Source organism: Heloderma suspectum, chromosome 4, assembly GCF_057233095.1.
Source record: "Heloderma suspectum isolate Gila_16-S chromosome 4, 16-S_ref, whole genome shotgun sequence".
Taxonomy (NCBI): Eukaryota; Metazoa; Chordata; class Lepidosauria; order Squamata; family Helodermatidae; genus Heloderma; species Heloderma suspectum.
The window spans coordinates 18,904,311-18,929,338 of record NC_139461.1 but is presented as its reverse complement, the minus strand read 5'-3'; the positions used below and the strand labels follow the sequence as shown (position 1 = coordinate 18,929,338).

At 42.2% G+C, this 25,028-nt stretch overlaps 1 protein-coding gene across 16 annotated transcripts in view; it reads right to left on the bottom strand.

Annotated features, from left to right (window-relative positions):
• Nucleotides 1-351: 351 nt before the first annotated feature.
• NDRG1 (N-myc downstream regulated 1) overlaps nt 352-25,028 on the bottom strand; it is a 109,197-nt gene continuing 84,520 nt past the window's right edge. For all 16 annotated transcript variants that reach the window (XM_084848777.1, XM_084848781.1, XM_084848778.1 and 13 more), the window contains 13 exons: nt 22,266-22,371; nt 21,250-21,370; nt 19,585-19,647; nt 18,469-18,529; nt 17,793-17,879; nt 16,310-16,366; nt 15,061-15,164; nt 13,946-14,002; nt 11,029-11,080; nt 9,561-9,608; nt 5,709-5,744; nt 4,229-4,280; nt 352-2,112 (listed from right to left, as the gene is read on the bottom strand). In XM_084848777.1, coding sequence (XP_084704903.1) covers nt 1,847-2,112; nt 4,229-4,280; nt 5,709-5,744; nt 9,561-9,608; nt 11,029-11,080; nt 13,946-14,002; nt 15,061-15,164; nt 16,310-16,366; nt 17,793-17,879; nt 18,469-18,529; nt 19,585-19,647; nt 21,250-21,370; nt 22,266-22,371 — 1,110 coding nt within the window. In that variant the 3' untranslated portion in view covers nt 352-1,846. The remainder of the gene's footprint in view (nt 2,113-4,228; nt 4,281-5,708; nt 5,745-9,560; nt 9,609-11,028; nt 11,081-13,945; nt 14,003-15,060; nt 15,165-16,309; nt 16,367-17,792; nt 17,880-18,468; nt 18,530-19,584; nt 19,648-21,249; nt 21,371-22,265; nt 22,372-25,028) is intronic.

Genomic DNA, 25,028 nt, shown 5'->3' with positions numbered 1-25,028 from the left:
AGGGGAATGGAGTGTAGAAGTCCAGGACAGGAAAATGAAAGCAGGGACAGTCTCCTACCCTGGCACAGTGCCCATCTAATCTCTCACTGGCCAGGAACAGTCTAACAATCAACTGGAACAACAGGCAAGAGATGCAGAAGTCCTACTGGTCCATGATGTCTTGGTTCTTATTTGCAGGGGCTTAAACTCTTCACTGCTCTTGAGTAGGAAGGTGCATTTTCAGCCTCTGATTAGGCTATCTTTGTATGGATTCTATCAGTTGTGGTGGGTCAACTGAAGTGGAAGAGTTAAACCCATTCTTAATAAAAAATAATCCTTATCCCACGATTGTGCTCCGGACACAGAACAGATACCAACCACTGCAAAGTTACAAATTTATTTTCTTTTTGAAATAAATACAAATAATTCATTAATAAACTTTCTCCAAATAGATGAGTTTAGCCTCTCAATTACAGTCTGCTGTTCCTCCTTACAAACCACCTAGGAAACTCTGAAGTTGTCATTTTAAAAATAGGTGATTAAACTACACTAGAGATCAGTCCTCTTGAACTACCTGATATATTCAGGTGTAGAGATGCTTGATGCTTTAAATGCTTGATATCCAAAATTCATTAGCTATATTAAGAATGGTGATGCAGCAAATAGATAGAAAAGCCAGTGGAAAGATAAATCTGTAAAAACTAAAATTCCCATCTACGCTGGAAATCTGTTGGGTTCGCTGTAGCTTCCCAAAATACAGCTCTGCAGACATCAAGTGAATAGCTTTAAGTTGCAGAATCAATACATCTCTCTATATTTACAGTCATCAAAATAAATCTCCATTACAGTCTTGCATCTCTCTCCCTCATAAACATTGTGGTATACACTTTGTCCAGCGTCAGTCCTCAGTTTTTAGAGCCTGAGGACTATGGCAGTTGCCTATATAGAATACTTTATAACCATTATTCAAATGTCCCCACTTCTAAGACAATTTACTGATGGACTGATTGGAGAACCCAATGTTTGCTATGACTGCCCAAAAGCCTCAAGTAAGCAGAGATCAGGAAAAAGCTTGCCAGCAGGGAAGCCTTCGGGCATCCAACTGCCATGCAAAACTACCCTTAGTACAACTAGGGCCAACTAGCTTTGCCATCTCCAGATATCCTTTGAACTGCAAAACCAAAGACCGAATGCCAGCATGCTTTTGACAGGCTTTTGAACCTCACCCTTACTAAGTTAAGCAATTTAAGTTCTAAGAGGGGAAAAATTGCAACTAAGTGTCAGGTAACATGAAACAAACATTTTGTTTGCCTGAAAGTTGCATCAAGTTCCCTGTCTTAATTACATATCGATGTAGGAAAACAGGCCTTGAACACTACTCACAAGGCCAGATACATCGATTAGTATATACAGATTTGAGTAACTCCCGCTTCGACCAGAGATGGCAGCTTTTTCTAAAAAGCCTCCCATTGTGCATTGCTTTTCCCAATACAAAACCTTAAAGTCAAACTAGGCAAGTTCTTTGCTTTTTTAAAAGTGTCAGATAAGAACAGGAGGTGGAATATCTGCCTCAAAGACCTTGTTTCTGAGCAAGACCCGAGGCAGTTTAGATTTCAGTCTTGGTGCTTATAACTGCTGTTAGCTTTACCACTGAACATGTCTTAAAGCAATCTAGAATTAGTTGGAGGAAAGAATAGCAGCAACATCTGTTAGGGGAACAAAGCAATTAAGATGTCTGCTTTATTGGTCCCTGTTCAACTCTGGGTAGGGGGACAGAACCATGTGTTAAAAAACACACTTTAGTTTAAATATTGTGATACAGAGTGGTTGGCTGTTATGTCTTGATTCCAATTCAAGCCCCTTTAATTTAACAGGAAACCTCCATCGACTTGGGGCTTGACTGTTCTGTGTTGTTTGCAGAGTTAGGAGTGAGCTCAATGCGGGTGTCTGTCTGAGCACGATTCCGGGCACCATCACCAGTATGGGACCTGCTCCTGGCCCCCTCGCCAGTGTGGGATCTGCTTCGGGATCCTTCACCAGTGTGGGATCTGCTCCTGCCCCCTTCAAGGGATGTGACGCTGGAACCAGATGCTGTGCGGGATCTCATTAGTCTGGTCATGCTTGCAGAAGGCACTGCAAAGAAAAAACACAAGGCAGGAGGCTTTTTAAAAATGTTAGTTATGTAGATCAGCGACCACAGAATGCAACATATGAGACAGATTTACAGGTATGGAAGTATTCACAATCAAGGAAATTATCTAGAAGGGTGTGGGGAGAAAGAAACCATCCCTGCACTATCAGGGTTCCAGAATTGGACAAAATCTCTGTGCACAGAGGTCTACAGGTGAATCCTTCCCTGCCTTAGACAACCACACGAACAAAGAGATGGTGCAGTTGGGAGCTGTGCAACGTCAGGGGAATGGCTAAATGTGTGACCCCACTGCTCCTTTGAACAATGCTCCTTCCCTTAAGTAAGTCATGAAGGGGGCTAATATTTTGCTACAATCCAAGAACTATTTTGCATGCCCTACAACTGTGGTTTCCAAACATCTTGGATAATCCAGGACCTTCCATCTCTTCACCAGAGTCTACTGGGAATCCAAAAGGACAGATGTCCTCTCCTCACACCAGCTCACTATTAATAGGGTACAGTGGTATACTCATTCTTGAGCATTTCACATCCCAATAAGAAATCTAAGACAAAGCAACTTAAGGCATCTTTTGCAATTTCAGCCAATGAGACACCCCCGCCCCCGACTTATGTTACAACAACCCAAGCAAGCTTTCAATTAACAATCTAGGACCCTCCCATTTGTAAGGTTGTTAACATGACGTCTGAACCCAGACACTCTGGGATGCTTAGGGGTTAAACATGATTTTAAAAAGCATGATTTTTAACAAGATAAAGTTATGTTATTTCCAGTCTACATCAAAGAGGTGGCGAATAAAAGAAGGCAATTTATCAAAGCAAAAAATATGGCAAAACAAATGCACTTACAATATTACTTAAAATATCCTGCTACACTTTGTATTGTGTCTGAAGGTCAGATGAAGAAGTTTCTAAATCATGAAATGGCAGAGGCATGGCTGAACATAAAAATGCATGAGAATTCTGTTACAACCCCATGAACTGGAATCTTTAAACAAGCTTTGTTAACTGCTTGTGTTTAGTCTACATGATTCAGGCTAGGTCAGAAGATAAATGATTATACATATATTCGTTTATTCTTTAATCTTCCTTTTTTTCTTGCTTTTCTTTATATTTTTTATTTCAAAATAGATATGGTATGCTGTATTTAAATTTATCGTTTGAGGGTAATTGTGTACGTGCATTTATATATAAAATATATTACTGATTGTTGAAGGTTTATTTTAAGTTTATTATATAACACTATATTTCTTCTTCTAATAATAATAATAATAATAATAATAATAATAATAATAATTGGCTACTGGGAATGAACTGTAGACCTGTTTCTTTGATATAAGATTGATGATATGATATTGAAATGTAAGGTTGTTTATTAAATTGTAAGATTGTTAAGGTTATCTAGTTTTTAAAATAGAATGGCATCGGAGGCCGAGGGGTATTAGAGTTTAAACTTAATTTGTTAAAGGGGAGGGAGAGGGAGAGGGGGAGGGAAGGGGAAAGAATCTTCTTTTTTCTTCACTTCTTTTCCTCCTCCCTTTTCCTCCCCCCCCCCTTTCTCTTTTTGTTATTGTGGTGTCCTCATCAGAATATTGTATTGTTGGGAAATTGTAGTATTGATCAGGTTGTTGGTAATTTTGGTATTGTTTATTTCATTTATAAAGATAAAATAAATAAAAATATATTTTTTTAAAAGCATGATTTTAAGGTGGTGTTTGAACCTTTTTATTCTTTTACTGTTTTATCTTTTGTGTTCACTGCTCCGAAATCTGTTTTAGAAATGGAACGGTATACAAATATTGTAAATAACAAGAAATAAATACATAAATAAACCCATGGTTTCTTGTTAGGTTAACTCTGGGTTGTTAATCTCTGAACCATCTGGAGTGCCTGGCTTCGGATGTCATGAACCTACAAACAAGGCGATTGTAGGTTGTTAATTGAAAGCAGAAGCAAAGAGCGTGGCAGAGACAGTGCCCTTGCTCGCTCCCGGTAGATTTCGGCAATTCATGGGTTAAATAAGCTTTAAATAACTCAAATTGCCTTTACGTGCAATTCAGTATGGCAACTTAAAGAAGATTATTTCAGACTTATACTCACTGTATCCCATTCCCTGGATAAAGTATTTGAAAGCTTCAGCAAGTTTTGCGGGCTGTAAAGAAAAGGCACAACTTTTTAAAATATTTGCACATGGCAAATTGTCGGTGGAAGACCATCGTGGACTCCATTTGGGCAGCAATACTAGCCGCCTCAGTAGCCCCAGGGTACCACAAATGGCCTGGAGCTGGAAAACGCCATTGGTAACGTCTTTGACTGAATGGTAAATCAGTCTAAGCGCCATGCGCTTCACCTGCCGTGTGTCCTCCCCAATGGGGGAAGGCGAAGACTCAGCTGCTTCACTGCGTGCCGGCTTTTAGGGTCCGGGGGAAGCTGGTTCCAGCCAAAGTGCTGGGTGTAGTCCTCCCCTAGCACTTGCAGGGGGAGGGGAGATGCCGGAGCTGGCTGTATTCCTGAGGTCGTGGCTCAGCCAGCTCCTGCAGGCACCAGCCAAGTGCACTGTACTCCTGCTTCACCTTTCCCACAAGGAGGACAAGTGAAGCTGCCTTTCTGGCTGAAGCACCAAGCAGAGGAGCACTGCCTGATGACGTCCCCCAGAGGACCACCCACCAACCTCACCCAGTTCCATGGGAGGCAATCGGCCCACGGACCAAATATGGTTCTCCACCCCGGCCTAAGGGCTGGGAGGCCTGAAACATCAGCAGCACTTGACAGCTGATCCCTCAAGATGCTATGGCTGAAACCTTCTGCCCCCCCCTGCTCAGCCTGTGTCACTTATCTGCATGCCAGGGGACAGGGGATAAGCCCATATATGCCCCTCCGAAATTCTTGAGGAACAGGAGAATACAACATGCAGACATAGCAGCCAGGAGATGCCCAGAAGATTGATATCAATGTGCATGCACTTACTGGATTGGAATGAGGGCGGTGTTAAACACCACTGTTTTTGTGCAAGGCTAGAAGGCCTCAACCAATAGAGAGACTAGCTTCCCACACAGGGCCTTCCCCCATCTGCATACCATTAACAGCACAGCTCATTAATATCAGTTCTTACCCTATCCCAGAGAAGATGACAACATGCCAGTGCAGCAACAGTGATCTATGGCAAATGCTACCCTGGTCTGTCAGCTCTGATAGGCTGGGCACAAATGTTATCCTAAAAAAGCTGTCTAAAACCCCAGTGAACAAGATCTATTATCAAGCAAGCTGCCACACATCACAATGCAAGCTGTGATGTATGCAGCACCATCCCAGAGAGAACTGCATTGCAACTAAGCTGATTTTGGGGGCGGAGGGGGGAGGAGAGGAAAAGGGGCTACCATGAGAGCATTTTAGGAAAGGGATGGAAACAAAGGCTGGCATCCTGTAGCAGGGGTTCTAAGAAGCTCACCACTGCAGGCTATAATATCCAAGTTCAACCCATCAATACTAGACTTCAGTTACTTGTACAAAGTGAATTCTATGTCCCCCCCCCCCCCCCCCCGATGAACTAACTGGAGTCCCCCAGGGAGTCAAATCTTACCTGAGAAACCTGAGGAAGACCACCACAATCAGCCATCTGGGGAAAAAAAGATTGTTGTTGTTTTTTTAACTGAGGGGGTCCTTTTATATTTAATGGCTACTTAATAAATACTCCCTATTTTGTTACATAGAAGTTTAGCATCTACTTGTACACCTCAGGAGTAGATACTTTCCCTCCACAAAATTTTATTTTGAAATAAATTAACAAAATAAAGGCAACAAAAAGAAGAACACACATAATAAAGATCACTAAAGAAAGAAAGTAATTCCCTAAATATAATTCTTAGTCTATAACCAATAAGTTTATGGAACATTTACAGTAAAATGGCTTAAGTAGGAGCTTAGTATCTAAGGAAAAAGTAAAAATACAATTTATACAGCATATCAAATGAGCATGTGCTAGTGTATGTTATTTTGTGTGTCTATGTATGTGCAGAAAAATATAGGCAACTCTTGTTGGTTGAGATTTGATCAGAAGTCTGAGGAGCTTCAGCACAGGAAATAAACAGAAACCATGGTGCCATAATATCTTTGAGTCTTGAGATGTGTGAAAGTGGGTTTTTTAATAAGAAAAGCATGATTTGTGGATTGATTTGGGGGCAACATGTTTCTCCTTTGGGATAACCCTCATGCAAAGCCATGTGTCCCAAGATACCACTTGGGAAGATGTAGAGCAGGAGTGGGCAACTTGTGGCCCTCCAGATGTTATTGGACTGCAACTGCCAGCATAGCCAATGGTGAGGGATGATAGGACTTGAAGTCCAACAACAACTGGAGGGCCACAAGTTACCCACCCCTGATGTAAGGACAAAGAACAGAAGAAGTGAAAATTCAATAGCCCATACCCAGAACTTTTTGCAAAAATGAATTGGAAAGAGGCAGACTTGACTCTCTCTCTCTCTCTCTATATATATATATATGATCTTTACAATTAAAATAGCATTTCATTCTGGTACAGATATCCCACTGTCCTCTTGTGGATTAGTTACAAGCATGTTAGGCTTCCAGGACAGCACAGGGATTTAACATTAATCCGTAACCTCAGGGAGGGGGCAGGGGGAGTGCCATCTCCTGAATGATGTGACCAATAAACTTACTCCTCATCAAGAACTAGATGCACACTCTTTTTTTCTAACAAGGGCGCCAAGGCTTAGCTGTGTGCAATGGCCACAGAAACTAGGTCAGATGCTCATGCATGCAATTGCCCTGCTCAAGGCAGCAGTTGGCTCAGAAGGAACATGTCATTCACCTTGGCCAGAAGCAAACTCTGTATACCACTGCTTAACCCTGCGTAATAGACTATTTCTGCTTTAGCTGGTTTTGTCTGAACGTTTTAACTATTTTGGAAATAGATTTCACCTAGACAGTAAGAAGTGGCTGGATTAGAGTTTACCTATATTGTAGGAAGTCCAACTATGCTGAATGTGCAAGATAGCCATCATTTGAAATAAATAACCCCATTGTGGATTCAAGAACAGTCACTGCAAGGAAGCTGTGTGTGCGCCAGTCTTTTCCCAGTAGCAGCCAGAATGCATGCGCAACCAGAAGAGACAGATTTAGAGTGCAGCCCTATGAATGCTTAGACAGAAATAAGTCCTACAACTCCCAGAATTCTGAGAGTTGCAGAACTTATTTCTGTCTAAAGATGCATAGGATTGCACCCTAAGGGAGCAAACTTGAGTTACACCAGCTGATGTGCTGTAGGATTTAGCAGAAGCCCTGATCCAACAGCGATATGCTACATATACTGCTGCAATATACTGGCGGAACAGCCGAGGGCTTATGCAGTGTCGTACACTCCTTCAGTCCATAACCACATTTCTGTTGGCGTTGGAACTATACACAGACCCCAGACTGTGTACACCGAGAATTTCCCTCCCACTGACTTCAACCCGGGGAGGGGGGATTAAATAGCTGCCCCCACACATGCCATCATGACAGTACATAGGATATGGTGCAACTCAGCACCCCATCATGGCACACCACCAGTATACAAGCCCCACACAGCAAGACTATAACTTAGATCAGCCTTCTCCAACAGGGTGCCCTCAACATGTTTTAGACGACAACTTCCATCAGCCACAGCCAGCATGGGCAATGGTCAGAGATGATGGGAGTTGTAGCCTAAAACATCTGGAGGGCACCACTTTGAGGAAGGCTTAGGTGTTAGGGTGTATTGCATGGGGCTCTCCTGCTCTGGCTTCAAGCATGCATATTTTGTTGCGGCCACATACCCACATCAGTCGGAGTAGGGTGGCTCCCTCCCATTTCTGGATAGTGTGTGAGCATTGTTTGCCATGTCCAGGGATTACTGGGCAGCGGTGGTGTTGCCAAGGACCTTGGGGCCTGCAAGGGTCTTGTAGGCCCCTTCCAACCCTACTATTCTATGACTACTCTATGACATACTGGGAGTTTTTGCAGTGCCTTTTAGTGTTTCTTTCAGCTGTGTATCCCACACTGGATACGTACTGGGCATACACTGGACATGGTGACTGTTCCACCAGCACAGTGGCAGCGTGCTCGCAAGCCCTGGCTCAACTACAGCATAGAACCGCTCTGCCTAGCTTTTTAAGAAAATGAATTGTTCGGGGCTTTTAATCCCCCCCTATGCTGCAGGCACTGGCTATCCACTCCCATTCTTGCATACATACAAAAGTATCTTAGGAACTTTTGTTCTTAAGATACTTTTGTACGGATCTTTACACACTGCATGTAATACTCAAGTTCTGTATTGCGCATTCAGTCACGCTAACAGCATCTAGTTGGATTTCTGGATGATGAAGAAAAAAATGAAAAAAGTATAATCTAAAAATTATAGGTTGTCAAGGTTGACCTGGGCATTCCCTGCTTGTGGAATATTTCAGTTTTTCTCCTTAACACAATCCCTCAAACTGAGGAATTACATTATTGAAGGTAGCCATGACAACATGACTATTGCCTTTAAATTCAGGTTATGACCCTTTCTTATTTCATTTAGTTACACATGTATCATTGCAAAAGTTTTAATACTGAAACAGAATACTTATTTTCTTCAGTAAACCGAAGAGCAAAGTGTCTGGCAAACACCACCATTTGCCAGTTTGTTACCACAAGTGTGTTTCTCTCTCTTAGGGAGTTGCTAACTCTGGTGAAAGGTGGTTTGCTTGTGAATAAAAAGGAAGATCCTGTATATATTTAGGTAAACTAATGAGCTTATGCATTCTGAATAGGAGCAGAAGAGCAGGCTTGGGCCTGCAGAAGACCATTGCTCATTTCAGACTTTCTGATTAACTAGATTAATTAGAACTTTTAAAGGCAGAAGCTCTAGAATAAGTGGTATGAGCCACAAAATAGCAAGGCAGTGTACAGGGCACTGTCAAATATTGGAAGAACCCCCAGCCAAAGCCAACAATAGAGTTGTCCCATATTAGGCTTGGTACAGATGTGTCTTCTCATCAGATAGGGGGCAAAGGTGGGAGGAGATGAACTGTTGCCCTTTGTTATCTGACCTTCTGAAACTAACCCTTGGCAGGATTAAAACTCCTTTATGGAATGAGTTTCTAAATGCAGTACTGGTAGCATTACCTTTTGACCTCTAAAAATGCTTGGAGTCCTAATGCATGATGAGGAATATGGGCCAGCCGCTTGGAATATAGCGGAGAAAGAAGGACCAGCTCCACAACCTATGGCCTTCACACCTCTGTGTCTTTCTCCATGCTCCGCAGTGCTTTTACAGCAATGATCCAGTATATTCTGTGCCCGAGGAAGTCCCTTGCCACTAAGTTCAGATACTCCAAACACTTTCAGCAAAAGGCTTAGATCTTTATAAAAGCTGAAGAACTCTGCTTTTGGACACAGTGCTTATGTTTATTACCTTCAAGAGCGTTGTCTTCGTTGGGTCGAGTTTAGCATTGCAGTCAACCTGTTTGGAAAGGGAACAGGGAGAAAGGGGTGAGCTTTCCCTCTATGTTCAATAGCAAAACGTCTTGCATACAATGTCCTGTAGCTTTCATTTCAACAGCTCTCAGAGGACAAGGTCCTCAAAGCCATCCCCTCTCATCTTCAAACAATGAATAATTGGCGTAAATTTCAGGAGGCTTCCACAGCTAGATTAAGCCTGCGAACAACGGAACTAAGAGCGAAACTACATGCTATGCATCACTTGTAACTTTTTATTTTAAAAACCCAGATATAGTAGGTTTTAGGGACTGTGGTGTGTGTGGGGGTTTAACCCCTCCCCTCCCCACTGAACTCCCATTGAAATCCTCCCTCCCCTGCCCTGTGCTATTTGGTTTGGGTGGGAAACCCACACTAGAGACTACGAGCTTCCCTCTCAAAGAAAAAGAGCAGCTGGATGGATGATTTTTGTTGGAACTGTGAAATGGGAGGAAAAGTGTTAACTTTCTTCCCTCTGCTATGGTCCTGATTCACATGCCCTGCACCTCCTATTTCACCGCCGCCCCCCACTTCAAATTACACTACTGGCATCATGTGCAGTTGGTTCCTAAGATCTACCTCCTTACAAACAAATTCAGACATGCTGCCTGTTATCCCTCTCCAAACTTTAATAGTTGGGAACTCTCATTTTGGGCAGTCTTTTCCAATACTGGTTACTGCACGATCTGTCCTCTCGCATTCCTGTGAGCTGTATCACATGGCCCTTTTTTCAGACATGGAGGTTTCTTCCCAAGGCATACATCCACGAGGAAGTATGATGTAGTGGTAGAGTGTCAAGACAAGGACTAGGGAGACCCAGGCTCAGATACCCACTCCACTATGGAGCTCAGTGGGTGAGGCTGACTATCTCTTCGTCTAATGTAGTACATAAGGTTATAAGGATTAAAAAGTGGGGAGGGGGAGAAGAGGATGTTGGAAGTGCCTGGGGCAAGAACTGTACATCTGCCCTTCCCCACAGCTGAAGATGAGATTGTCGCAATAATGAGTGTACTTAATCCCTTAGCCTCTAGCCCAGGGGTGGACATCACACAGCCCGTGTGCCACATGTGGCCCACCAAGGCCGTTTTGTCTCATTGCTGCCATGCTACCACAGTGATTCTCCTGGGAAACGAGGCATGCACTCCCAGTGCCCCTTGTTCCCTTGTTGCTCCCAATTCTGGGAGCTGGGCAATATGGCCCCCAACCCTCTGAAGGTGATCAGCCTCACTCTAGCCATCTGGTAGCTAGTGGCATTTTGACCTTGATCCAGTATACCAGTTGCCATCACATAGATCTTGTTTTCCCATCTGCAGCATTGAATTATGGGCTGTCTCACAGGGCTGATGTCAGTATTGTTGGAGTCACATGAGTGACAAGCACGAAACTACAAGTTTATCTGTACATACCACAGCATCAACTGCAGGAGAGCTGTCTCCAACCACCAACAGTGAAGGGCATCTGAAAAGAAATAAGTGAAGTAGCAGTCATTTCTATAATTAACTCTTAATGGCTTCATGCCTTTAAGGAAGTGGCTAGAACTGTCATCACAGAAAGTTTTAGGCTGTCAGTTGAGCAACCTAACACTAAACTTGTAGTGTTGCTGAGAAGCTGAACTGCCTCCTTACTGGGTCTGAGCCAATAGAATTCCTTTACTAAGCTATAGCTGCTTTACAGGCACCTCTGTATAGGCACATTTGGATGGCTTTTGATCTGTAATATACTATTGGGTTGTATCCAATGTTCAAATAGACCCATTGAAATGATTGGGACTTAACTTAGACTAACATTGGATACAATGTTAGTGTTACATCAGAGGTAGGCAGAAAGTAGATCTCTAGATCTTGGGACCAACTTCCAAAATCCCCTGCCAGCATGGCCAATGGTCAGGAATGATGCAGTTGAGGTCCAAGTATCTGGAGATCTACTTTCTGCCCACCCCTGGTTTAGATGATGCTATATTACTGAATATTGGTTGATAAAACTTGCCTTGCAGGGAACTAGGTTATATCTAGGTTGATTCAGGTATGATGCCATCTCAAAAGGTACAAGTATTTTTAGGAATCATGAACCAATTACTGAAGAATCATACAGCATCTAAGAATAACATCCCAAAAGGATGCATGTTAGTGGGTTAACTGTCACTAAGAGGCATTACACAAAGCTATTTAAGAATGTAAGAAGAACCAAGCTGGACCACACCAAAGGCTTACCTGGACTGGCATTCTGTTTTCAGAGTGGCCAACCAGATGCCTACACAAATCCCATGTGGAGGACATGGATGCAATAGCACCCTCCCACTAATGCTCCCCACCAACTGGTATATAGAGGCATACTGCTTGACACTAGAGGTAATACATAACATCATGACTAGAAACCACTGATATCCTCCAAGAATCTTTCTAATTCCCTTTTAGTACCATCCAGGCTGGTGGCCATCACTAGATAATGAGGTAGCAAATTCTATAGTTCAGCTATGTACTCTGTGAAGAAGCACCTCCTTTAATCTCCCCTGAATTTCCTATCATTCTGCTAAAAGGGATGCAGAAGCCAACATATAGCTTCTGCATCCCTTGGTTCTCTGCCTCTCTGGATCTGGACTTCTGTCAGTATAAGTTACTTTGCAGTAGCAAAGCTCAAAAATTCAGCCCCATTAGCAACAAGCAGGGAGAGAGGACATGTGCACTATTAGAGTGGGGACAAGTGGAGGAAAACTCTCTTATATGTAAATCAAAGAAGGGGGAAGGTTTGTGACTGCCATGTTGGCTAAACGCACCAGCATTAAGGCCCAGCATTATCAGGAACCTGAGCAGAACTCTCTATCCCAAACTGCCTTATGTCTGGGAGGAGGGGCAGTGGGGAGACACTGTCCACATTTTGCCATTCTGACAAGCAGGCTTGTGGGTCTGATTCTGTCCAAGAGCATCATGATAGCTGTCGTAAGCTAGGATTCTATTTTGCTTCAAGGTTTTGTTTTTTTTTTAAAAAAAGATATACTCTAGTTATTTGTCTTTTTACAACCAAGAGAATAAGGTTTTAAGATCATGTTTTTGCACAACTTGATAACCAAGGTGTCAAACTATGACAAGTCACGACACACATTGCTGTGTGCCTCAGTAACTGGGACAGCTCAAGAATAAGCCAGTTACCTCTCATTTTTCTAAGTCCTGTAAGCTTCAGTCTGTTGAGCCATCAAAAGGTCAAGAGACTTAAGACTTGCCTACATCACCTTCTTCCTAAATGAGATTAAAGAGCAACTTGGTGCACCGTTAATGGACCACTTCCTCACATTTACTGTTTAAGTTAACACTTTAAAAGCTGCAGAGGAAGTAGTTCAGATGGCGGGTGGGGAGGAGCTTGCTAGGATACCAGAAGGAGGACAGGGCAGACAGTCAGATGCTCTAATTATGCCTGACATGTCTGTTTATCATGTAGAACACTGGCCCCTTGGCCCTGCCCATTGAGATCTACTGCCACTCTCAGCTCCAATGGCTAAAAAAGGACAATTCCTGAGATTTAAAGGCCAGTTCGGACATACTAGTTTTACCTGCACAAATGCAGTTTTTAGAAGCAAATGTGGGATTTGCAAGTGCACATGTTCCACTGGAGCTTTAACTTTTTGACCTGCAAACAGTGCCCCAGTTGCTATTCCAAGGATTCAGCTCTAGAAAACTAATGAGAATAAAAGATTCTCAGTGCAGGACCCCTCTAGGAACCTAAGTACTTCAAGACATAACATTTCTTATTCCACAGCTCACATTTATTAGTTCTACTTTCAGAAACTTTCCATAACACTGAAGTGATGAGCTCACATGTGCCTACTATTGGACGTTCTTACACTGTACAATGCTTACACTGGACTCGCATATATGACTCACTGGACTCATATGTTTCTGGCTGAACATCAGGAAAAACTTCCTGACTGTTAGAGCAATACAACAATGGAATCAACTACCTAGGGAGGTGGTGGGCTCTCCCATGCTGGATGCATTCAAGATGAAGCTAGACAGCCATCTGTCAGGGATGCTTTGACTTAGATGCCTGCACTGAGCAGGGGGTTGGACTCAGTGGTCAAATAGCCTCCTTCCAACCCTACTATTCTATGATTCTATATTTAACATGTATTGTAGATGGTGTTAAGCTGTGACTACCATTGCTTGTACAAGCCACCCCCAAGTGGACCAAAAAAGCTTGCATCAAACCAGTGCATTATAACATGTTCATTGCCTACCAGTATTTTTACTGTTCACAGAAAGTGAACCTCAGAAGATTCATTCTTCCCCTTCCTGAACCCACAGAGTTAAAATGGATGATGACAATACTTACTGTAGAGTAACAACATTTGTTCCAGGCACTGGACGCTCAATGTCTAGATCTCTTCGGCTGAAAAACAAGGAGGAGAAAATTAAACACAGGGCCTTTTGTGCAACTATTACCCACTCTTTCCTTAAAAAGGAGGAAGAGGTCATTGTGATTCAGAGTTGGCAAGATGCAACTTGGAGGCAACATGGAATCTCTAAGGCAGATCTGTGGAACATGGAGGTGTGTCACTTTTAACCTCTATGTTTCAGCAATGTTTGAGCCTTCGAAGATGAGACATGGTCAGTGTTTGAAAAGCACATGCAAAACAAGGCACACAAGGTCTCCACATGTATCATCTTAAATCCTAAAGTTTCTTAGCTCCCCCCCCCCCCGCTTCTCCCCACAATTCTCCTTTCAAGGGGCTGAAACAAGGTTCTACATTTTGAGGGTAGCTGTCAACTGGAAACCCAACTGCAAAATCTAGAAGGCCAAACATAAAACAGTGTCAAGTGTTGGCATGGTTGGGCACCTGCTGAGGGCCCAGACCCCAGTAGGGGGCCTACTGACAGGAACCCCCTGGACATGCTCCTCCTATTCCCCATTGCAGCCTGCTTGTTCACCCGCATTCTGCCGTGGCCCAGACAATGGTGGTGGTGTGAAGGAGGAGCAGCAGATGCCACTGCCTACTTGCTCATTGGTTCCCTGCCTGACAAGCAAGCAGGTGGTAGTAATGAGGGGGATAAAAAGGAGGAGCAGCTAGCAATAATGCTGGTAAGTCTGTGGATTCACTGTGGGAGGGAAGGCACTGAGGGTGTCTTGACCAAGGGCCCTCCCAAACTTGAAGCTGCACTGTAATTCAGAACGCAGGTTTAAACCTTTAACAATCAGTTCTTCCAACATTTTTAGTCATTTGAACTGATTATATATGCATACATACACAAACCGAAGTTTAGACTGCAACTGCATCAGCCCTAGCGAGCATGGCCGATGGTGAGGGATGATGGGAGTGCAGTCCAACAACAACTGGAGGGCAGTAAGTTGCCCATCCCTGGTCAGAAGATCTCCGAGGCAGTTGGAGGTTCTGTTACTCGTTCCCTTCAAATGATCACAGAGCACTGGAGGCCCCGATAGTAGATTACCTGTTGTAGGAGTTGACAAAGAGATGCAGATTGTTTTGATTCATATCATGGATGATATGCTGGCGGTAAGTATGGATCAAATCCTGGGTATTGTGAATCTCTTCCTAAATTTAAGAAAAATTCTCAATAAATATCATTAACAGACCAGAAGGGGCATAACATCTGGCAACAAATGGACAAAATGGATAGGGAGACATTTTTCTTCCTCTCTCATAATACTAGAACCCAGTGGGGTCATCCAATGAAGCTGATTGGTGGAAGATTCAGAACAGGTAAAAGGAAGGACCTCACACAGCGCATAGTTAAACTATCGAGTTCACTTACATGAGATGTAGTGGCCACCGATTTGGATGGCTTTAAAAAGGGATTGAACAAATTCATGGAGGATAAGGCTATCAATGGCTACTAGTCCTCATGGCTATCTGCTCCCTCCAGTATCAGAGGCAGTATGCCTATGTCCACCAGTTGCTGGGGAACATGGGCAGGAGAGTGCTCTTGTACTCATGTCCTGTTTGTGGGTTTCCTGTGGGCAGCTTGTTGGCCACTATGTGAACACAATGCTGGATTAGATGGACCTTGGTCTGATCTAGCACAACTCCTCTTATATTCTAAACAGAAATACTGGCTTTTGTTTATAGCTAGCATGCTGTTTCCTAATCTAAAGATCCACTTCAATACCAATACTCCCCAATGCATTAATAATCAGCCAAGCTACATATACCATGTAGCGTTTCAAGAGTAGAAATCCTTCCTTACACCTCCATACATACAGCTATTCTATACTCGACAGAGAAATATACAACACAAAAATCTGTTTCAGAAAGGCACAGTGCACATGTCATGCTATGCAACTAAATATTTTAATGATTTTTCAAGCTATATTTCCTGCAACACAGCCAGTATGCCTACTCTTCAGTTATTCAAACAGCCTGATTTCTAAGTCTTCCCAGTTTGATGCAGTGTTCTTAAAAACTCATGTGAGAACCCAACAGAAGCAACAGGCAAGTGAGAGCCAGCCACTACTTAAAAGCAGAAGTTTTCATGAAGTGAGGGAAGAACTATTCAGTCCAACTGAACAAAATAATAAACCCTAGCAAAAAGTAAATGCTGCTTAAGTCTTAGAATCCATGCATGGCAAACTATAGTTACATATCAGCTACTACCACCTTTTCCCCATTTGAGTAAGGTGTCAATTAGAGGGAAAGCTGAACCTTAAAGTTGTAATTTCAGTGTTATAAAACACACTTACCTTGCTAAAAAGGTGTGAGATGACCATATCTGGTAAGGCGTGAGCCCACCCAGAAATCTAGAGAGTTCAGAAAAATGCATATTAGGACTTCAAATACTTTACATGGTCTCCCAGGCTCCAGTGGTCAAGTATATACCCAATCAAACTCACAAAACACAGTACAATGTCCACCCATGCACTCACAACATATACCCAATTATGGCATGCTGTAAAGATCTTTCCTTTAAGCACTGAATAGTCTAATACCTCATTCATTAGATGTGTAGCCCTTTAAGTAGCTGCATTTGCATGTTCCTATGGCTCCAATATTGCCAGTACAAAAGGATCAATAAACTTTAAAGACAAAATATTTTGCTGAGAATTTCTACAAGCTCCAGAATTTAACAAAAACTAACACCAGTTTAACAACGGCATTTCAGATTTTAAGTAATTCAGGATGCAATCCTATGCATGTTTAAACAGTCCTACAACTCCCAGAATTCACCAGCCAGCAAAGTAGTTTAGTTGTGTTAGTGATTTGGTACCACTGGGAAGACACAATATTCCACGTGGAGTCAATTTGTTACTCCATGCAGGCCACCTCTGCCTTCTGAGTTATGAGGAACCATCCTCAAAGAGCACTATAACCCTGTTTTTTTGACAAGGCATTGGCCAATTATCATGAAGAAAAAAAATGAGGATAAGTTGCAGATCATGTTTGAGGATATTTATGCAAACCTATTTCCCTATATGTATCTATTTATGTACCCAGATCTTGTGAGAGTTGGTGGAGCTAGTCAGAAGCAATGACAGAATAGCACAAACATTCTCAGCATGAAACATCTGGCCCAAGTCCTCTTCTAAAACAGGGACAGTGCACAGAATCACACACATACAGGAAAGTCTAGGAGAGTTTGGGAGATGGAGAGAAGTGTGCCAGCCTATTACCATGCTACCTCAAGAACTAAACATCTCAGAACTCCTTAGATCCTGAAGCGTTTCCTGTGTGTGCGCGCACGCGCACACACACACGTACATGGAACCAACAGGACATGGTAGCTGACAAGCACTATAACAACCCAAGGATACTAGGAGCCAGTGCTGCTGATGCGATTTACAAGTGCCCCCAAAACATGTGACAGTAAACAAGAAGGGCTCCTTGTTCCCAAAGTGCATAGAAGATCTGACGCTAGATCCCAGAGCCTGGTAAGTGTCTAAAGTGCATTTGTTGGTTGTACATAACTAATATCCTGATCATCAGGCAGCTGTTAGCAAATTCAAGGAGCTTACACAAACTAAAAAAAGCAAAACAGGGCAACAATCAATCCTCCAATTTTTCAAAACAGAAGGGACTGAGAGGAGTGGGTGCATGCTAGAAGTTTGTACTGGGTTCAGAGATATGATGCTTGGGTGTGGGTACCAAAACTGTCCAAGCTTTTCCTTCAACAATGGGCATTTATATGTGTTTAAACATTTTAAAACTTTCAACGAATGCAATATTTACCTTGGTTGCTGCCCAGTCCATCCATCCTTCGGCACATGGGTTGACATTGATAAGAACGAGTCCTTCCACCATATCAGGATAGTTAAGCTGAGGATTGAAGAGTCGTGTGAACAAGCAGCCAGATTGTGTTGGAGAAGCAAGGATAACATGGAAGACTTTGTTTTTAGGAGGAGGAGGTCTTAAATGGTTTGGGGAAGGACACAGAACACTCTAATATCTTCATTTCTGAATGCCCGTGGAAAATGAAATTTGTCTTTGTGAAGGTAATTTCAGAGTAGTCTTCAGCCACTGTGTTCCAGTGGAAAAAAGTGGATTTCATGTAAATCCGTAGGACAAACTAATCCTGGACTCGTACTACTCAAAACAGTATTCTCGGTATGGAGAATACTGCAACACAAAACAAAACATGAACAATGGTCCACACTGTGACCAGGATACAAGATTGTAAAGCATTTGCATCCTGTGTTTTTGCTATACAGGTCCTAATATATAAAAAAAATAGTAAGGAAGTTATGGGCTTTGATTTTTAGAACAAGCCATACACTAGCTAGTTGGCATTCACCATGCCAGAGACTGTAGAAAACATGTTACATATGGTTCTACAGTCAATGAGCAGCAACTCTGAGACTTTAGGAAAGCTCCTACCCCTGGCCAAAACAAACAAACAAAAACTTACGGCGAATCTGGTTAAGATGTAGGCACCAGCTCCAGTTCCCATTCCAATCACACTTTTCAATCTATAAAAGGCAGTTATGAACAAATACATTATTTTTGTAAAATGGTATACAAAATCAAATTCGGATCTCCAACAGGTTCAACATCACCACACTTCTTGACACCTCCTATTTCATATAACTCTGTACCCAGTAGAGGCTCCATGTCACATCAGACTACAGTGGAATGAGTTAGGTCAAGGCAACACTCCACTTTCAACAGACTGCATCAGCCCTGCTACCACCCTACCACCAACAACCCCCCCAAAACAGGCAGGGTGCAAACCACCACAGACAGCATGAGGACCAGGTTTTGAAAAAAGTGACCACATGTTCTAGACATGCCTGTCTTAAATAGATGACTAGCAGGCTAAGCAGTTCATTTTATGCTTCCGAATACCCTCATGTGAAATTGGTGGACTTATATTTGGCTTGCTTAGCATTTGCTGCAGGAACTAGAGAGAGAGATGTGGGGCACTAAATGCCCATTTATTTTTCAATTCTTAAGGGATAATAAGCTAGGCTAAAACCAAGTCACCATAACCTCTAACATACATAATTTGTTTTTTTAAGCAGATAGTCTCACTTTAAAAAAGAAGGAAAGATATCTGAAGTCACTATGTTGTCTCTTATTTATTGTTAACACGTCAGCCCCCATCAGTTTGAGACAACCAGATTTTTCCTGTTGCACAGTGACTTCCCTGCAACTGAAATGATCTGGGATCCTTGTAGAACCAGTCTATAATGAAAGGGCCCACTACACAATGGATTCCAGGGTCACTTCAAATAAGCTTGAGAGAATTCAACAAGAAGCAAGGGTGACAGTGTTCATCAGGTGTTAAACCTCTTCAGGCAGTCTTGGGATATTGCTGTGCAATGGGAAAACAGCTTAAATCTACACTGAAAATCTTAAGTCAGCCTTCTCCAACCAGCTGCCAATTTGGGAGAAGAAGTCCAAAATGAATTAGCATGGCTAACAGTCAGTAGTGCTGGGAGGCATAGTCCAAGATACCTGGAAGGCACGAGGTTAGCAAAGGCTGTCCTAAGTGACTCCACTACAGGTGAACACCTTTACTCACCCAAACTGTTTTAGAATTCCAGGCAGCATTTCAGCCAGTTGATCCATGGAAGGGTACATGTATCTATAAAAATAATGGAAGAGGAATAATTTAGCCAAGCTTTGGTTTTGGATGCTACTCCTAAACAGACAACACAAGAGCCAGAAGTCATCTAACCTCATTTTGATTGCCACTGATGGAAAACAAACTATGCCCATACATCCATACTGGGACTATAACTTACAAGATAATACTTCTTCAGAAGCAAAAAAAAAAAAATGTCAGGAAAAGGTAGCTCAATTCGTTTATCATGTGAATCATTCCCAGTTTGTAGAAGTGAGGCTCATCTACAGCAAGGGTGCACAATCATTTTGGTCCTGAGGGAAGCACGTGTTGCTGGCTTAGGGGATGCACACCTGAGCACAAACGCCTGCACATAAGAGTCCACCGGATTCAATGGATTCAAATGACGTTGGATTTCTATGAATCCAACCCATGGATTCCTCAATGGACTTGCTTTTTCCATGTTGCACAGATTCTGCTGAGTTGTGAATTGGTTTTTTACTTTCTGGAATTGTATGCAAATGTAGTTGTACAAAAATACAGAAAATATAAAAGTGTGCATTTCCCTCCATAGGCTAAAGCTTGAAAACATACATTTTAGGATATTTGCACAAATGGCAAATGCGCCCTTTCAGAAGTGCACATTTCTGCAAGCGTGTACTTCCAATGCAAACACAAGTTTGGGAAATTGAGAAAAATCTGATTCCATCAAAGAGTGGACAACGGAATGAAAGACATCAAACAATCTGTGAAACACAGATGAAATGGATTTAATAATGTCGGGATCCCGATAAGAGACTGCTCTTCCCTCGCTGCTAGTGGCAGCAGGGAAAGATTAATCTGTATGAGAATCTCTGGGAGCAAGAAGAGATAGTGTGGGTGCCCGATTCTGCTTGGGAATCTGGCGAAACACAAAATGGGGCCATGAATCACCCATATACACAAGATTACAGGCATTTGCTTGCCTGTAATCTTGTGTATATGGGCCAGTCATGGTCCTATTTTGCATATATGCAAATATGCACATTTTCATGATCGCCATCCCTGCCCCCCCAAATGGCGATCGTGGAGCTCAATGAGGCCACCCAGGTGAGTGCGGGTGGCTCGGCCTGCGAGCTGCGCTCCTGCCACTGCTGCACTGCTGAAATCTGTTTTCAAACTAAATTTGTCCAGCTTACCCCTCTATGGCAGACTGCCACCAAATGGCCAAATATTTTTGCCGCTACCACAAATTTCAGCGGTCCAGTACCAGGGAGTCTCATGGTGCCCAGCCCTGGTCTAAATGTACCTCCCACCTTCAGAATTTAGGCAGGTGGCTACTGGGGATAGGGACTTCTCTGTAGCAGAGCCTTTTTTTATGGGGACCTGAAATATACCCTCCCAAAATATGCAGGGTGCTGACCTTGGGGGTTTTCAGTACTATGTGAAAAGGTTTTTATTTTCATAGGCTACTAATGGTAAATTGCTTTTGCTCTTTTAAACTAGGATTCATATTTTGCATTTCAGCTTTTATTATTGTTAACTTGATGGTTGGAATCCACCTTGAATAGCTGGGGAAGGGATGGGGTGGGGAAACAAAGGCACACAGATTTTTAAAAAATGAAGTTTGCAGAATCTTCTTACCCAGCTGGAAAAGGGGCTGCTCCATCCTGCTGCCCAGGGGCATCCACATGGCAGACTGCAAAATGCTGTGTGATTTCCTGCATGTCTTCAAAATTGAAGAGGGGGTTGAAGCAAGTTTTGTCTTTAGAGAAGAAGAGCAGAGGACAAGGGAGGAAGGTACAAGCATTAATGTTTGTGTGCATTTGAAGTAGGAATACTCAAGTTACAACAAGTATGTTAGCAGGATAGTATCTGAAAGAGCACCTTAATATTTTACTTCAGAGTTAGAGTGAAAATGCCATTCACTCCTTGACATCTTGGAACTTCATGAGAACAAACTCTGAACAGGACTTATCAAGACAAGTCAGTATTAAACAAAGAAGTTTGCTTGATGGGCACTTAAAAAGCTCAGAGCCCCCTTCCTGGTTATACACAGAATGCTTGCCTACCCTTCCCTCCATCCCATCCCACCCCACCCAGAGAGGGAAGAGGGAACTACAGGGGAGAAAAGGGATGGTGTTGGTGGTGGGGAATTTAGGTAGACAAATCTGCTTCACGGTTATTTGGCATCTATTTGGCATACAGATTCAGGAATTCCATCTGACATAACACAGACTCAGATGCATTTATGCTGGGTCATACACATGGACCCTGATTTAAAAGGCAGCTTTGGATTCTTTGCTATTATGCAATCACACATCCATCAGCATGAACAAGAGGACGGAAGCCAGAATTAATACACTTTGGCAAAATTAAAACTTGGTGTGGGATTCCTAGAAGTGTCTACTTCACCGGCAGATTTGCCACTATCGACTCAGTTACTCTCTGTAACACCTGCACCTGGGAAAATTCTGCCCATCATGATTACCCAGTGGTTCACTTACATTAGCACTTCATCTTACTCAATGTTTTACTTGCACTAGATCATGCAGCAGGATGTAAAGCAGCTGAGGTTGACAAAGCAACTCTTCAAGGCACACTAGTTATGAATAGGGCCAAGACACATCCCACTTGAACCAGCTCATGAACACACTTACGATTCAGTCCAATATCATGGTAAGTTAGAATGGCAGGCCTATTTAACCGGGGAGTGCCACACATGGTGACATGGACAAACCCATGTACCGTCTCAACATCTTGCTCCTGCAAGAGAAAAGATAGTTGTTTGAGCACTCCACTCAGCAGCTAACAAAAAAGCTCTCAAATCCAAGAAAAGGTGAACTAAATTCCTTAATCATCAGATAACTCTAATCAAAGCTGTGTTAGACAGTTGCAAAACTCCTCAAGCACAACTACAGCAGCAAAGCCTTGCTTTTCTACCAGGTGGGTACCAATTTGGTAGTGGTGAAGTATTCCTCAACATAAATAGGAATTTTTTTTTTCACATTTCAAATCCCTGTAATTCACGCACACAAAGTGCTCTGTGATGGCAGCCTATATCAGATACACGCTTGAGTATTTGTTCCCCCACCCCTTCTAACTTTTACTAAGAAATTAAAGCCTGAAAAAAAGTATAAAAAATACTTCAAAACCTGGAACGCTATTAAGTCTTCATTATGCTGAAAATATTAAGGAATTACAATTTTGCTTGTTTTAAATCAGGCCCAGGGTATGGTCAGAAAGCACATGATATAGCCACCTTGCTGAAGTTAAGTGAGTCTGTATCTGATCAGTGCCTAGATGAAGATCATCTGGGAATGTTATGTATACCACCCTAAGCCTCCTGGTGGAAAGGAGAATAGAATTTTTAAAATGTTATTATTGTTGCGATTATTATACTTTTTAAACTGCACAGGGAGGTTTGACTATTGGGCAGTATAGAAGTATAATAAATGAAATAAAGAAATATAACTATCTGTTCATTAGGTATGTTTGCTTTAGGAGTCATAGGAGACTAGATTTATTATAGAATTCTAGCGTCTACAAAAAATTAGCAGGAAGGATTTTGTTCCATGTCTATTCCTGAAACCAAAAAAAGATATTTTAAGTAGCTGTCTGAAATTAGTAGCTACAAATTTAGAAAGGTGTTGTTTGCACTATGGACTGCTACCTTCCTGAGGCAATACCACATCAAATTTTGTGAGAGGACAGATCCGTTCATATGAGAAATATCATCCCTGCAATACTGACTGCCACTTTCTAGTAATCTATTTATTCCTGTTACTAGAATTAAAATAATCACTGATGTGTAGAGAGACCAGAGCTACTGATGTTATAGCATTTAATAATTTTATTTGTTATGAAAACAAAAAATAACCATCTAGAACAATTGTTCTACAATTCTGTCTACAATATGCTCCCACGTTTAGCAAGGTAGCAAGTATCCATTATGCAATTGTTTGATAGTCAAACCCATCAATATTTAGCACTCTGGAAGGCCCACAAAATATATATCCTACACCGTACTATACAATGTACAATTCGAGCTGCTTGCTGCACATAAATCTTAAAAATGGGTGCACAAAGTTAATTCCAGACCATATAATTCAGGAACACCCCCCCCCCCTGCCCGCATCCAGTATTCCACACCATCAAGGAAACTGACCTGCAAGACAAAGGTTCATCTAACTGCAGATTTTAAGCACATGAAAGGTGGTTCAATAAAAAGGCATTTAACCCCAGAATCAGCCTTTAAGTATCCCCAATGCTAAACTGGAAGTGAAATATAACTAAACATTTTGATTTTTGCTTGCCCTTCCTTTGTTGAAAGTACTTACAGCATTATGTAATAAATAGGCAGTATCTTCCACATCCAGCACCATTTTTAGACAGTGCAGTTTGATATTAATCTCAAGGAGTCCACAGAGAAAATAAGGATCAGATTTTACCTGGACTCAGTGGTAAGCTGGGTTATATAGCCAAGCTGTTGCTCTGCCTAAGCCCACGACTCCCATGATGCCTCATCAGAAAAACTAACAGAAACTAGTTCAGAAGGGACGTCATTCAGATTTAAGACAGGTTTGACTGCAAAAGCCCATAGCATACAGCTCAGACATCAACTGTGGGGGCAGGGTAGGGAGGAGACAATATGAGGTTTCATTGTCTGGAACAGCTCTTATGTGGAGCTGCATACTCGCATGAGATATTCTTAACAGAGTTGCAAAAATACCATTCCTAAAAGCCTTCTGTTCATCAATGCCTCCAAGTTTCATGAAAGGCCCGGGTAGGGCAGTGGCAGGGAACAGTACTGTTTTATTCTTCCTAAGCTGATGGGGTTGCTGTTTATCCCAGAAGAAGTTCCAAATTTTTGTGGAACTTTTTATTTTATTAGCAAAACTGAACTGCTTCATATCCATGCACTCCTCCACAATTACAGGGTCAGTTGTGCTGTGGCATTTTCTTCTCTCTCTCCTCCCCACTTCTGCTTTTCAATTTTTTCAATTTGCATTTAACTTACTAAGCTATCAGGGATCTGATTTATTCCTACTGAAATGAATGGGAAAGTGGAACTACTAAACACCTAAGCTAATTGGGATCAATTTTATCACCTGTAGCTTCTCAAAATAAAGCAGGGGGAAACATTTTTCTGTGTCATAAATTCCATTTTTGTAATTATATACCACTTCAAGAACACTGAAAAAGCTTTTTTGGGAGGGGGGGATTGGATTTCCCCCTGTACATTCCTGCGTGTACAAACAACAACAACATTATAAAGCACTGCATAGGTCTTTTGGACCCCAGAAGTAAATTTTATCGTAGGGGTTAATGCTGTTTCTAGTTGACTTATCTTGATACAGGAGTAAACTGACTCACAGTGCAAACTTGCAACACCAATTCCTTATTTCTAATACTGGGGGGGG